General features: G+C 34.6%; 2 protein-coding genes and 1 pseudogene across 2 annotated transcripts; all 3 read left to right on the top strand.

Moving 5' to 3' along the window:
• Positions 1-5,789: 5,789 nt before the first annotated feature.
• Positions 5,790-6,851, top strand: LOC18040502 (putative wall-associated receptor kinase-like 16). Its single transcript, XM_006433291.2, has one exon. It carries the CDS (start codon positions 5,790-5,792, stop codon positions 6,849-6,851), a length of 1,062 nt encoding a protein of 353 aa, XP_006433354.2.
• A 1,056-nt stretch (positions 6,852-7,907) lies between these two features.
• Positions 7,908-9,311, top strand: LOC18041612 (non-functional pseudokinase ZED1). The gene is made up of 2 exons (XM_006433290.2): positions 7,908-8,017; positions 8,212-9,311. The coding sequence occupies exon 2, from the start codon at positions 8,212-8,214 to the stop codon at positions 9,253-9,255; it is 1,044 nt and encodes a 347-aa protein (XP_006433353.1). The 5' UTR covers positions 7,908-8,017; the 3' UTR covers positions 9,256-9,311.
• A 4,031-nt stretch (positions 9,312-13,342) lies between these two features.
• Positions 13,343-14,392, top strand: LOC18041610 (annotated as a pseudogene).
• Positions 14,393-16,469: the final 2,077 nt, after the last annotated feature.

The raw sequence follows: 16,469 nt of genomic DNA, 5'->3' as shown, positions 1-16,469 counted from the left end.
TCTCTAAACTCTCTCTCAAAAATGCTAAATTGCTCTTTCTCTTAATGGAATGCTTCAGCTCTTCATCTACACTTCTATTTATAGCAAAATAGTGGCCAAGAAAATCAACGATTTTAGCCCAATAATTATGGCTTCAATTTCGTCAATCCGCGTGGCTTCAATTTGTCAATCTAGCTTTCAAATTTTGTGGGCTATGTTCTCCATTTTCTTTGATTTGCTGGCACCAAAGTCAAGTACCAAATTTGGTGCTGACTTTTAGGTGCTTGCTTTGACATTCTCCCACTTGGAGATTAGATTGAAAAACAATCAATCTCCACACCATCCTTTCTGCTTCGCCATAATCATGTTGCCTATGTTTCTCCTAGGCCATAAGAGGATCTACTCCAGACAAACTTGTCAGTATTGATTGGCTTAGTCAAAACATCTGCTAGGTTCTCCTTCGTATGAATTTTATGCAAATCGACACTTCCATCTTCCACTACTTCTCGAATGAAGTGATACTGAACTCCTATGTGCTTTGTCCTGGAATGAAAGGCTGAATTCCTTGCAATGTGCACGGCACTCTAACTGTCACAAAACACATGAATTTTCTGTTGTTTGTGCCCGAGCTCCTCCAATAATCTTTGTATCCAAATAGCTTCCTTGCAAGCTTGTGTAGCTGCCATGTATTCTGCTTTTGTTGTAGATAAAGCCACAACGGTCTGCAGTTTCGAAACCTAGCTTACAGCTCCTCCTGCAAGTGAAAACATATAACCAGTAGTGGATTTCATTTTATCAAGGTCTCCTGCAAAATCTGAATCCACATAGCCCTTGACAGTAAACTCTGATCCTCCATAACATAATGCAACATCTGAGGTTCCTTTGATGTATCCCAGAATCCTCTTCACAGCTATCCAATGCTCTCCAAGAGGATTCGTCATGTATCGACTGACTGCCCCCACTGCTTGTGCAATGTCTGGTCTTGTACATATCATAGTGAACATCAAACTTCCCACTGCTGATGCATACGGTACTCGAGACATCTCCTTCCTCTCTGCTTCATTGCTAGGACACATATTTGAGGATAATTTGAAATTAACAGGAAGTGGGGTAGAAATTGGCTTACAATCGTGCATGTTGAAGCGTCGCAAGATTTTCTTCAAGTAGTTCTTCTGAGAAAGCCAAATCTTCCTGTTATTTCTGTCTCGGTGAATTTACATCCCTAGAATCTTGTTTGCTGGTATCAAGTCCTTCATTTTAAACTCCCTAGCCAACTGTGCTTTCAATTCTTGGATTCGATCTTTGTTGGGGCTTGCTACCAACATGTCATCCACATACAACAACAAAATAATGAAATCATTATCTTCAAACCTTTTGTAATATGCACAATGGTCTGAACTGAGTCTGTTGTATCCAAGGCTCATGATGAAGGAATCAAATCTCTTATACCAACACCTCGGTGCTTGTTTGAGACCATATAGATATTTGTTCAACCTGTAAGCCAAGTTCTCCTTTCTTGTTTCTGCAAAACCTTCTGGTTGGAGCATATATATTTTTTCTTCAAGTTCTCCATGAAGAAATGCAGTTTTCACATCTAACTGCTCGAGATGTAAGTCAAATGTAGCACACATCGCCAAGACTACTCTGACTGTTGTAAGTCGAACCACCGGAGAAAATATCTCGTTGAAGTCAATACCTTCTTTCTGAGCATATCCTTTCACCACAAATCTTGCACGATACCGCTCCACTTGATCATTGCCATCACGTTTGATCTTGTAGACCCATTTGTTTCCAATAGCTTTTCTTCCGTGTGGTAGTGGTACAAGTTCTCATGTCTTGTTCTTGTGTAAAGCTTCAATTTCTTCCTGCATTGTTGTCATCCACAAAGCAACATTTGAGCTGTTTAAAGCTTCATAGAAAGTTTATGGCTCTTCATCCTCCGAGTGCCACGTTGGCGGTCGTCTCTCACGAGTTGACCGATGAACTTCTGGAGCCTCAGACTCAACTGGTTTTTGTTCTTCGTGCTCTGGTGCTGCTTCAGAAGAATCTGAATCTTCTGGATTATTTTCCACATATACCGGTATAATCTCTGACTTTTCTTTTACACTGCTATCATCCTCATCTCTCTTTTGCAGTTGATCTTCTATAAAGATAACATCTCTGCTGATGACGATCTTGTGGGCAGTGAGGTCCCACAGACGATACCCCTTTACTCCATCAGCATACCCCAAGAAGATACATCTTCTAGATTTTGCATTCAGCTTCGTTCTTTCTTGGGCATTGTACATCACGTACACAAGACATCCAAATGCATGTAGGTAGGAATAATCAGCTGGCTTTCCAGTCCACATCTCCACCACTATCTTTAGCCCAATAGCTGTAGATGGTGATCGATTTACTATATAACTGACAGTTTTTGCTGCTTCTGCCCATAATAAATTGGGTAGACCAGCAGTCCTCAACATAGCTCTTATCTGTTCTGTTCTATTCATCTGCTCTGCCACTCCATTTTGTTGAGGAGTGTATGCCACCGTGAATTGCCTCTGAATACCTTCTTGCTTCCAGAAAGCAAGAAACTTGCCGTCTGTATACTCTCCACTATTATCTGTCCTCAAGCACTTGATCCTTTTACCATATTCAAGTTTCACATGTGCTTTGTATTCTTTAAACACTGAAAATACATCTGACTTTTTCTTAATTGAATACACCCAACATCTTCTGGAATAATCATCAATGAAAGTCACCATGTACTTTGCATCCCCCATGGATATATCCGGTGATTCCCAAATATCAAAATGAATCAAGTCTAGAATGCATTTACTTCTAGCAATATATCTATTTAATTTTAATCTATACTGTTAACTTGTAACACAATGCTCGCAAAATGGTAAACTTATCGATTTGGGCCCCGGAAGCAATTTTCGCTCAGAGAGAATCTTCAAACCTTGTTTTGACATGTGGCCAAGTTTGAGATGCCACATCATCGTTGACTCTTCTCCATTTGATGCGACACACGCATCAGCCTCCTGTAGTGTTTCTCCTTTAAGCATGAATAAATTAGCACCGATCTTTTTTGCCTTCATCAATACAAGCGCTCTTTTAACAATCTTCATAATTTCATTCTCCACATAAGTTTTGTACCCATGACTATCCAGTTGTCCCAAAGACAATAGATTTTTCTTCAGGCCATTGACATGTCATACCTCCCCAATTGTGCGAATTGTACCATCAAACATTTTGATTTTGATAGTAACAATACCAGCGATCTCCAAGGCATGATCATCTCCCATATATACAGATCCTCTTGAGATAGGTTCATATGTGTGGAACCATTCTCTCCGAGAGGTCATATGCCAGGTAGCTCCTGAGTCTATAAGCTAGACATCAGATAGTCGTTTTCTGCCTTCTGAAACAGTTGTTGCCTCGTTGTAGAGAATTTTGCCATCATCCGAGGTACTTGCTACACACCCCTGAGCATTTGATGACTCAGGTTCTTTGCTCTTTTTTTCTCTTCTGGTTACTCCAACACTCTTTCTTGACACAGTTGTAGCATTTAACATTCTTCTTACTTCTGGATTTTGATCTACCATGATTATGACTTCCACTGGGGCCACATTTCATTGATCTCCCTCTTGTCATCGATAGCGCCTCCGCTTACTGCGAACTTGCTTGTCTGTTTTCCTTATTTTTCCGCCTGCTCTCCTCATTTAATACAGAGGCTGCAACATCGTCAAAAACTAGACTGTCCGCTGGATTGTTGTTCGTCAGGTTGATGATGAGTTGATCATACGAATTTGGTAGACTTTGAAGTAGAAGCTCTGCACGTTCATTCTCCTCTATATTATGACCCAACGTTGTGAGTTGTGAAAATAAAGTTTTCAAGGTGTTGACGTGGTCGGTCACCATTGTAGATTCCGTCATTCGAAGAGTATAGAGTTTCCTTTTCAAGAAGATTTTGTTGTGTAGTGACTTGGTCTCGTACAATTTTGTAAGAGTATCTCATATTTCCTTCGCTGTATTTTTTCTCTGCCACACGGGATAATACTCTGTCCACAAGTGTCAAGTGTAGATCAAAAATTGCGTTGCCATCTATCTCGTTCCACTTGTCATCAGTTATCTCCATGGGCCTTTCTCTAATTGCTGCCAAGCAATTATTTTTCCTCAATATAGCTTTCATCTTCATTTTCCACAACGAAAAATTATTTCCGTTAAACTTCTCAATTTCATATTTTGCCGCCATTTTGTTGATAAATATTGTACACAAACTAGTGTATCACCTTGAATAGTTTTGAGTATGTATGAGAATGAACACCAAGAATGTTCCCAGGAAAGACTGGAGGGGTCACAATGGTCCCACTTAAAACTCAGACTCCTTAAGCTCTTATCGCATTTGTGACAGAACTTTCCTAGACATGTACAAAACCACACAGTTGCTTTACTCACACCACTATTCCCTGCTTTACACAGTCAATACTAGGATCGCTTCCACCGTTTCACGTGAATAGTACCGTATAAGTGAACAGTACCGTATACGTGAACAGTATCGTATATGTGAATAGTGTCATATACGTGAACAGTACCCGACTCTAAAAATTCAACCAATAGCTCTGATACCACTGTTAGGAAATTGGTGGGTGAAGTAGGACTGCAGCTAAAATAAAATTGGAAGAAAAATAAAGAACAAGCACAAAGAAGACACCAGAAAATTACGTGGTTCGGCTTTTAGCCTACGTCCACGAGCGAAATCAGAAGGAAATATTTTACTAGTAAAAAGGAGTTACAAGTATTGTAGTATTTTAACTCACTTCCCAAAACCCCAATACACCCAAGCTCTCTAAACTCTCTCTCAAAAATGCGAAATTGCTCTTTCTCTTAATGGAATGCTTCAGCTCTTCATTTGCACTTCTATTTATAGCAAAATAGTGGCCAAGAAAATCAACGATTTTAGCCCAATAATTATGGCTTCAATTTCGTCAATCCGCGTGGTTTCAATTTGTCAATCTAGCTTTCAAATTTTGTGGACTATGTTCTCCATTTTCTTTGATTTGCTGGCACCAAAGTCAAGTACCAAATTTGGTGCTGACTTTTAGGTACTTGCTTTGACATTCTTTATGTAAATTAACTCTATTTCTATCATTATATATGAATAAACTGTTGCAATAGCCAATTTGCTACATATTAATATTAATTTTATGTTCTTATTTCTTAAGATATTTATTACATGTTTTATTTACTTCACCTTTTATTTTCATTGCTTGTGTTTTATGCTTCATTTACATCAGTTATGTTTTATGTTCATATTTCTTAAGATATTTGTCAAGAAATGGAAATCACTATAAAATAATTAATTCCACGCTTAGCCACGTGGATTTTTTTCTTATCCTCTAATGTTGGATATCCTTGGTTGACTAGAGGAGGACTTCTTGTATTTTCACATTTTTCAAATTAAATTAAGCATTAATTAGACAAACAAACTTTATACTTATTCATGATTTAGAAGAAAAAAAAAACCCTTATACTTGTTCGGGTGACTCAAATTAATCAACATTAGACTCTGAACTAACTCTTGCAGTGGTAAAGATCAAGATCAAGATCAAGCATAGCGTTTTCTCAATTAATCAATTTGCCGTATGTCCACAGCCACAGGAACTCCTCTCCTTTTAATCGGCATTCAGCAGCTTTGCTCTCTTTTCTTTTCTTTTCTTTTCTTTTTTCTTTTTTTAATTTTACTGATATATATTTATGAATGAAATAGTAGTATATAAATAAAACGAGCTGATTGTAATATTTGAATTGGTTTCTACTTGTAGATGGGTTCAATTATGAGCAAATTCAAGGACAGGACTGATGAAAGAACATTGATGGTGAGGACTGATAAAAGAGCATTGATGATGAGGAGTGGCGCGAGTGTACTAAAAGAGTTGATAGCATCTTCTAATGGTAAATATTATCCTTATCGTATCTTCTCTGCCCAAGAAATCAAGCTAGCAACTAACAGCTATGACCAGAAAAACGTTATAGCAAAAGACACTAGCTATAACCTGTATACAATGTACAAGGGGTTTTGGCAGGAGCGCCTAATTTCTGTTTTGCAGTTTCATGGTCACGAATGTCGTCCTCGTGCTTACGAAAGTTGTATTAACAATGTCACATATGCAGCACGAATGAGCCACAATCATATTTTAAAACTAATTGGATGCTGCTTAGAGACTCCAATTCCCATTCTAGTTTTTGAATCTGTACAGTATGGGACTCTTTGGGATCGTATTTTAGGCGCTCCTCAACCTCACTTTGACCCATTACTATTGAAACATAGGTTAAAGATTGCAATGGATATTGCACATGCACTTGCTTATCTTCACTTTGGATTCCCCAGGCCAATCGTTTTCAGAAACTTCAAGACATCATGTATCTTGTTCAATGAAGAAAATGTTGCAAAATTGTTTGATTTTTCACTATCCATATCCATTCCTGAAGGTGAAACCCACATTACTGACACTGTGATGGGAACATGGGGATATTGTGCACCTGAGTACATGAGGACAGGTGTTTTCAATGAAAAGTCTGATGTTTTTAGTTTCGGTGTATTTCTATTTGAGCTTTTGACTGGATGGGACGTCTCGGATCTTGTTAAGGATACGCAGGATCTTGTCTGTCCTTTCAATGAATATTTGAAGAACTATTTTGAAGATAATAGATTTACTGAGATATTAGATCCTATAATTGTTGAAGACGTTTTATCCATTGAGAAAGAGCAGCAGTTGCATGCTTCTGCACAACTTAGCTTTGAATGTATCAAAGACTCACCGGCAGATAGGCCATCAATGGTTGATGTTGCCAAAAAACTCAGACAAATTTATCGCTCTCTTTAATGTAATTAATCCTTCGTACTCGTTGCTTCTATGTTTTCATTTTCCCATGCCAGTAGAAGTAATGTAACCCGGTTATTTCAATAATCAAAATGTTACTAATGCAATGCTTGATTTAATTTCTAATATTAACTTACTTGCAAATTGAATATTTTCTAAGCACAAAATCACTTTGTTCACTCTGCTGCAGGGGCCGAGTAGAGAGTTCTTCTGTTTTGTTTATCTGTATTTCGGAATTAAAATAAGCTACTAGAAAAGTCAACTACCATGAAGTTTCATTCGTTGACTAAGCCACATGTTGAAGTTGTGTAATGTGCCTAAAGCTATTAAATTTGGATTTTAGGATCGTCCTCACTCAACCCAATTGTATTTCTTTTAATACTTAAGTTTTAATCCAGATGCACACCAATAGATTTCTTTAAACTAAATAAAACAGTGTGGAGTATTTTATTGAGTAGTATTGTTGGGCGTAATTCTTAGGTGAGCGTTGTTATAAATAAAAGCTATTTATCACAAGAAAAAAAATTTGATGATTTTAAGTTAATATTGATAGAATATTTGTCCTTTGGTTCTACATTATGGCATAAATATTATCGACAATAGAATATTTTTACGTGCCATATACCTATGGTCAAAATTCTGAAAGATATAGATTTACTGTAAATAAGTACTTCATTGTCATTAATATTTATACTATTACAAAGAGCCCGAGATGAGTCACGAGATTTACTGACTTAAATGGATCATATAGGCAAATTTCAATTTCCCCCTGTTTATAATGACAATATTTAATTTACTCAAAAATTTAAAAAAATTAAGAAGATAATAAAAATATATACATACATCAGAGCACCCCCATTGGGCCTTATCTTTTGAACTTATTTAGATTTTCACGTTGTCATTGTAGGGGTGAAGAGAAGCTTACCTTATATAAAACAACATACAAGTATACCCTTGAGAAATTGCAGTGTACGCACATTGCCATTTTGGTTCCCGCGTTTATGATATTATTTTTCTCACGACTTTGAATAATTTATGGTTGACTTCTAAATTGCTTACAAGCTTACATTTCTGTTTATTATATTTATTTACGTTCATTCTTCAAATTTTGCTTGAGAAATTGCAACACTAACTCTCTCTCAAAAGATCAAGCCTTTCGCTGTCCACAGGTAAATCCTAGCTCCTTGCAAATTGCCATCATCACCTTGCTTTAATTTATTTTCAATTATATTCTCTTTAAATTAAGTCTACTTTTGTCATTGTATATGAATAAATTGTTGCAGTCATCAGGAATATATGTAGATATCTTAAGAAAAATTCAAGTAAACTGATGATCGTATTTTATTGGGTTTCAAATTTCCAGATGAGTTCGATATTAAGAAAATTCAAGCTAAGGGAGCGAACACAGAGCACTGATAAAGCAACATTTGTGATTAGGAACGGCGAATCGGTGCTGAAAGAGTTGATTCGGGCTTCTAATGGTAAATACAATCCCTATTGTACCTTCTCTGCTAAAGAACTCGAGATAGCAACAAACAACTATGACTCAGAAAAAGTTATAATGAAACGGAGTTTCTACACGTTGTATAAGGGTTTTTGCCAGGAGCGCCTAATTTCTGTTATGAAGTTTGATGCATCTAAACCTAGGATGTATGATTGTTGTATCAATAACATCGTATATGCATCTCAAATGATTCACAAATGTTTTTTTAAGTTGATTGGATGCTGCTTAGAGACACAAACTCCCATTCTAGTTTTTGAATACATTAATTGCGGGTCTCTTGCTGATCGTATTCGTATTCAACACAATCCTCAACCTCAGCATGAACCTTTACTATTGACGCATAGGTTAAAGATTGCAAAGGATATTGCTAATGCAATTGCATATCTTCATGTTAGATTCCCCAGACCAGTCATTTTTAGAGATTTCAAGTTGTCAAATATCTTATTCAATGAAGAAAATGTTGCAAAATTGTTTGATTTTTCATTCTCCATATCCATTCCTGAAGGTGAAACCCACGTTAGTGATGCTTTGAGGGGAACATTGCCAATTTTTGCACCTGAGTACTTGACAGGCAATTTTAATGAAAAAGCCGATGTTTTTAGTTTTGGCGTATTTCTAGGTGAGCTTTTGACTGGACTGAGAGCCTTTGACCTTGCCCGCCTTAATGAAGATGATGGTTATGTTGCCTTACGAGATCATGTGAAGAAATATTTTGAAGAAGATAGGCTTAATGAGATAATAGATCCTTTGATCATGGGAGACAGGTCATGTTCGGGGAAAGAGCAGCAATTGCAAGCTTATGCACATCTTATCTTTGAATGTGTCAATGAATCGCCAGTAGATAGGCCAACAATGGTTGATGTCGCAAAAAAACTCAAGCAAATGTATCGCTCTTGTGCTTAATTTTTTTTAATATTCCTTGTTTTCCCATCCTTCGAAGAGTGTGCTGAACTTAATTAAGATCCTAATTTCTTCATCAATTATGAAAGAGCTAAACTAATTAGGGCTTTCCATTGTTTCTGGTACTTCCAATCTATTGAAAAAAGAATGGGTTGAATGAATCACAGAAATGCATCTGTCTTCTTAATATTTTTTTCTGAAAATATTGATGGATGATTAGGAATCTTTCGTGTTTATTTTCTTGGATATATTTGAAAATAAAAATGAACTTCAAATCTCTTAAGTCAATTCTCTTAGTTTCCTTTTATGTCTTGGAATATTTTATGGACCAAATCACTTCCATACTCAGAAGAAGAAACTTGTTTCTTGTCTTGTTCACTCTGCTGCAGGGCCAAGTACAGAGTTCCTCTGTTTTGTTCATCTGCATTCTGGGATTGGCCATCCGTAGGTCATGTGTCATCCCCTAACACCCTTTGTTACATTTCTTTTAATGTTCTTAAAATCCTTTATTTCATCTTTAAATAAAGTGAAATCATTTTTCGGGTTTGTTAAAGTTTAGATGATCCTGAGTTTTTGTGTGAGAGCAATCAGGTATTTAGAGAAGGAAGATAAAAGAAAGATTTTGGAATAAAATTGACAAGAACAGAGATTACATATATAATACAGTAAGCAAATAAGAATTTCTCTCTGTTCTTTTTATCTTGGAATAATTAAATAGCTCCATTCTATTTAAGAGGTTACATTGCTAAATAACAGGTAGCAAAAACAATGAAAAATGATGACACATGGAAACAAGGAATACATAACATTACAGGTAATATATTCAAATTAATGTATTTGTCCTGCAAATATCTTAAGTAATATAAAATTCTTATGGATGATTTCTGAACTGTTAAATTGTTAATTCATGTATAATGTGGGACAAAGACTTGTTATCATTCATCATTTTCCTTTCCTTTTCCTTGGCTTAATCAGAAGGCAAGCTGGCCTTGATTGCCAATCATTGTTTGGTAAATTTTATAACAATATTCTATGGATTCTCCAGCCAACCATTTCATTTCCTCATTTTGTAATTATTGTTCAGAAATTTCCAAACTTCTGAGAAGCTTACATCATTTTATTAAGTTCATTGAGCCTCAGATTTTGTTTAAGAAATTGCAGATCTCTCTCAAACGATCAAGCCTTATGTTTCCTTCATCTTCATATAATATCTGATCAATTTGCCACATCCACAGGACAGGTACATCCTTATCGTCACCAGCAATATATTTATAAACTCTTGCCATACACATACATATACTATATACTATATATATACATGTATGTATGTATGTATAAAGTATGTGTACCTTTGTATTTTAAAGCATATAAGAACTACATTTTGAGTTACAACATTAGTCTTAAATGAATAATCAATGCGTCTAAAAAAATTGTGCAATCAACTAATTACATACCCTCTTTATACGTAAGCTAATTACATTATTTTATGGGTTTCTACTTTCTAGCTGAGTTGGATTTTAAGAAAACTGAAGCGTAGAAGGGAGAGTGCAGATAAAACAACATTCATGACGAGGAATGGCGAAACTGTACTGAAAGAATTGATTGCAGCTTCTAATGGTAAGTATAATCCTTTTCATATCTTCTCTTCTAAGGAACTCGAGATAGCAACAAACAATTATGACAATCGAACAGTTGTAGAACAGGACGGATTCCGTACTTCGTATAAGAGTTATTGGAAGCAGGAGCGCTCAATTTCTGTTATGAAGTTTGACGATAATGATAACTACAATGCATATGAATGTTGCATTAGCAACGTTGTATATCGCTCACAAATTAGTCACAAACATATTCTAAAGCTGATAGGATGCTGCTTAGAGACTGAAAACTTCCCATTTTAGTTTTTGAATCTGCAGAGTATGGAACTCTTGCTGATCGTCTTCATTGTCGCGGTGATCATTTTGAAGCTTTATCAATGACAGACGGTTAAAGATTGCGATGGATATAGCTCATGCAGTGGCTTACCTTCACGTTGGGTTCCCAAGGTCAATGTTTTTACCTTTGTTATATTACTACTTTTATACCTTTTTTATATTACCACTTCAGCTTTTGAATGGAAAGAAGCCCTATGATTTTGTTCGTGCCGCATTTGATCTTAGCTGCCCTTTACAGGAATATTTGGAGGAACTTTCCGAGTTAAAGAGATTTAACGATGTGATGGTAGATTCTATAATCATGGAAGACAATTCATTTCCTGGGAAAGAGCAGCAATTTCATGTATTTAAACAGTTAATACTTAAATGTATTGATGTATCACCAGAAGATAGGCCAACAATAGCTGATGTTACAAAACAACTCAGGCAAATGCATCGCTCTTGCGTGTAATTTTTTATATTCCTTGTTTTGGGTTGTGATCTTTTTCGTAGCTAGTTGCGATATTGGGGAATTGTAGGAACAAAAAGTTGATTGATGTTTGATTTTCATTTCTGGAAGCAGAGAAGTGTCAATGCACTGAGCGTACACTGAAGTGGCTAATTTCGGTCCTTCATCAATAATGGAAGTGCTACACTGAAGTGGGTTTTTGGTACTTCCAATCTAGAAGTTCCATTAGTTTATATTGTGTGGATGGAAATTTTCTTGCCTCAGACAAGTTGATATATAATGAGAAGTATGACGTTCATAGTTTTGGTATCTGTTGTTACTTGATGTCTTGTTTGGGCAGAAATTAACTACTTATAAAAAGTCTGTTTTAAAAATTTATAAATGCTTTCTTTTTATGATTTGTGAACTGTACACTGAATTAAATAAATCATGGACAAAATGACTTGATTACTGCTCCCCTATTTTCTCCATCTTCAGAGCCCCCCCTGTTGAGACACATTTTGAAAGCAATACTTATGTGAGAGCAACGATTACAAGCTTTGAAAGAGCTTGCTTGTATTTTATATTAATCAGTAGAAGAAAGACCAATGGTGATTGGTGTAGCAAAACAACTCAAACAAATACATCATTTTTGTTAAAGTTTATCTTAATCTTGTGTAGATAACTAGTTCGAGAATTGGCCATATCTAGTTCTAAGTATCCATATACTTGGAAAAAGATGGAGCTTCTCAAAGCATATGAAAAACTCGAACCATCAACTTAAGAAAATGAGGCGAGAAAATGTCCATAGAAGTATTTTGGACTCCTCTTGAGCTCAGATTTTTTTATTTTCGGATCTCAGCTAAGCAGTAAGCGGAGCCTTGATAAATTCTAGACTATAATTGTTTGAAATCTTAAAATAATAATAATAATCATATCAAGTGAACTATCTTAAAATAATAATAATCATCATCATCATACTGAGTGAAGTAATTTTTATTTTTTTCAATTTTCAAAAACAGAATAAGAAACTTTTAAGGCCAAAACTAAAATACGTGGCTTATTTCATGACACGTGCCCTCAATAGACAAGAACCAGACCATCTACTCTATTGGGCAAAACGAAATGTACACTAATTCTTCTTGGTTGACTGGGAAAGACTTGTTTTATGTTTCAAATTAAGAATAAATTAAACAAAATTTTATAAGTACAAGTTCATATTCATATATATCTACGGATTAACGCCAATTGCACAGGCTCTGTCTCAATTAATAATAAGTTTAACGTACGATCTTATTTAAGATCTGAATCTGCTATCTACAGGTACGTCCTCTTTTGCAATCTTTCTTCAATTATTTATTAGCATGTCCACAAAAAGAAGATTAAGGAAATTGTTTAGCCTTATCCTGCTTGTAATCTTCTTAGCAATGGCCACTGTGTTTGGTGTATTCGCCACGTTTTCCTTGTCTCTTAAATACATGAATTGGGTGTCCCTCCGCAGGTACATATTCATTCCAATTAATTGTATGTATTTTTTTTCAATTTTTTTCATATATTGCTGAAATAATTTTACTGCATATTTTGAAGAACATATATATAAATATAGCAAATAATTGGGTTATGATGTTAATTAGTTTTATGTTCTTACTTGTTGTTTATTAATATAAATATGCTTCGTTTACAACCTTATTTAAACAAATTGTAATTTAAGGGGTTTCAACGTGCGTTCCAGATGAGTTCGAATATTTTAAGAAAATTCAAGCATAGGAGAGACACGGAGAGAAATGATAAGACAACTTTTATGATGCGGAACGGTGAAAAGTTACTAAAAGAGTTGATTGCTTCCTCAAACGGTAAATATAATCCGTATCGAATCTTCTCTGCGGAAGAACTAAGGATAGCTACAAACAATTACGACGAGCAAAACATTGTATTAGAGGACCCTTTCCGCAAATTATACAAGGGCTTTTGGCAGAAGCGCTCAATTTCTCTTATGAAGTATAATGGCAACAGGAATCAACATGCACTTGAATGGTGTATTAATCACATTGTGTATGCATCACGAATAAGTCATAAGCATATTATAAAGCTGATTGGTTGCTGATTAGAGACTCAAATCCCCATTCCAGTTTTTGAGTCTGTGCAGATTGGGACCCTTGCTGATCGTATTCATCATCACTGTGAGCAGCATTTTGAAGCTTTATCATTGACAGACAGGTTAAAAGTAGCAATGGATATATCTCATGCAGTGGCATACCTTCACGTTGGATTCTCCAGGGCCATTGTTTATAGAGATATGAAGCCAACCAATATTTTATTCAATGAACAAAGTGATGCCAAGTTGTTTGATTTTTCGTTATCACTTTCTATTCCAGATGGTGAAACCCACATAGAATTAGATTCTGTGGTAGGAACAACAGGATTCATTGCACCTGAAAACTTTACTACATTGATTTGCAATGAGAAGAGTGATGTTTATGGTTTTGGTGCATTTCTATTTGAGCTTTTGACTGCACAGAAAGTCTCTGACCATGTTTCGTTTGAAAATCGTCTTCATTACGAGGAAAGTGTGAAGAAACTTTCCGGACAAAATTGCAGATTTAAAGAGATAGTAGATTCCATAATTATTGAAGATAAGTCATGTACTTGTACTGGGAAAGAGCAGCAATTGCAAGCTTTTAAACAGCTTACACTTCAATGCATGGATTTTTCACCGGAAGATAGACCAACAATGGTTGATGTAGCAAAACAACTCAGGCAAATGTATCGATCTTGCATGTAATAATTTCATGAATATTGTGCTTTTGTTTTGATGCATTTTTTGTGGCAGCTGTAGTTGTTATATATATTGAATATTGTGATTTGTATTTGCAACAATCTATTTTTCTAACAAATGAGTCACAAAAATGTCTTCAAGTTGATCGGATAGTGTTTAGAGCAGTGGCGGACCTACAGCTGGGCTAGACCGGGCTGTAGCCCGGTCTAGTCTAGAAAAAAATCATTTAAACCCCTTGTCTTTAGATTAATTCTATATAAGAATAGAGTGTTTACTTTATTTTTATATAAGTCCCTAATTCAGTTGCTTTTATGTTTTCATCAAATTTCATAAAACAATAGAGTTTTTACTTTATTTTTAAATATATCCCTAATTCAATTATATTTTTTTATTAGTGGCTTATTTTATAAAATGATTAAATTATATACTTATTGAATAGAATGAAAACATTAGGGGTCTAAAATGTTATTACTACTTTAATTTTTTTTTTAAATTTTTAATTTAAAAAAGTATGCCAATGTAATATAGCATTGTCACTAGTATTAAAAATACTAAAAAGATATATAATAAAAACTATTAACAATTTCATAAAAAATTTATGTGAATGTTGAGATTTTATTTATTAGTTACATTAACTAAGAGGATAAGTTAGAAAACAAAATTTGAGTATTTTGATCTGATTTTTTTAAGTGAGTCTGAGTGCCTGCTAAAGAAATAATGGCGCACAAATACCTTTTTACTAGGTTAGAGTTTAGTTTATTATTGAAACTCTTGACAACTAATATTTTTATAATTTAAAAAGATGAATAAATTTTAATTGTTTAATTTATTTAAGCTTGGTAATTAAGGACTTTTCAAACATAAAGTTCTATTTGCAATATTTTAATTGATTATTCAAACTTGAAATTCTTAATTGATTTATTAATTCTTATATAATTAGATGTTAATATATGTTGCAATGTTATATTCCATAATTAAAAAATAGTATTTTTATATTTGAATTATCTTTTGTTTTCTAGTCTTTTTGTATATTTATTTTTATTTAAAGTATATATTTATATGGTTTTTTGTATCCTCTTATTTGATTTACTTTTTTTACTTATAAATATTTATGTTCACTCCAAAATATAAAATTTTTAATTTAGCCCGGGGTAAGATAAAGTTCTGGGTCCGCCCCTGGTTTAGAGACTCAAATTCCCATTGTAATTTTTGAATCTATGGAGTACGTATGGGACTCTTGCTGAATGTAAGTATGGTCCTTTTACCCAACGTTTTGGAACCTCGACTGTTGAAAATTAATTAATAGGCTAAAGACTGCAATGGAAATGGCAAATGTGATTCTTATGACATATTCAAGACCCTTCATGTTCAGAAGGATTTATGTAACAAACAAATAGTTACTTGTGTAATGTTTGATTTTTTATGTTCAACTAAGATTTGATTAAAAAGATTTAATTAAAAAGACAGATGCATTTGCAGGGCCTACTATTTCATTCAACCGATTTTGTTTTTTTTTTTTAGATTGGAAGTACCTGAATCATTACAAATCCTGTCTTTTTAATTAAATCTGAAAGTGTTGATGGATGATTAGTGAACTTCTATTGTTATTTTTTTGGATATATTTGGGAAAATAAAATGAACTTCAAATCCCTAAAGCATCAATTGTCTTAACTTCTATTTTTACGACTTTCAATTGTAGACCAAATTGAATATTTTATGGACAAAATCACTTCCATACTCAGAAAGAAGAAACATTATTTCTTGTTTTATTCACTCTGCTGCAGGGCCCCAAGTACAGATTTGCGCATCCACAGGCACCTGTGACATCTCCAAACTCCCTTTTGTTATATTTCCTTTAATGTTCTTAAAATCCTTGATTTCATTGTTAAATAAAGTGAATCCTTGATTTCATTGTTGAATAAAGTGAAGTCATTTTTTGGGTTTGTAGAAGTTTAGATGATCCTGAGTGTGTGTTAGAGCAATTTGGTATTCGGAGAAGGAAGATAAGGAATCATTTTGGAATAAATCAACAATAGTAGACGCTACATATATAAATATAGTACGTATATAGGAATTGAGCAAA

This window comes from Citrus clementina, unplaced genomic scaffold, assembly GCF_000493195.1.
Source record: "Citrus clementina cultivar Clemenules unplaced genomic scaffold, Citrus_clementina_v1.0 scaffold_5, whole genome shotgun sequence".
Classification (NCBI taxonomy): Eukaryota; Viridiplantae; Streptophyta; class Magnoliopsida; order Sapindales; family Rutaceae; genus Citrus; species Citrus x clementina.
The sequence above is the reverse complement of the archived record's forward strand: the minus strand, read 5'-3'. Positions and strand labels throughout refer to the sequence as shown.

Coding starts and splice junctions, on each gene's coding strand:
- LOC18041612 (XM_006433290.2), top strand. CDS start 8,212: ATGAGTTCGATATTAAGAAAATTCAAGCTAAGGGAGCGAACACAGAGC.
- LOC18040502 (XM_006433291.2), top strand. CDS start 5,790: ATGGGTTCAATTATGAGCAAATTCAAGGACAGGACTGATGAAAGAACA.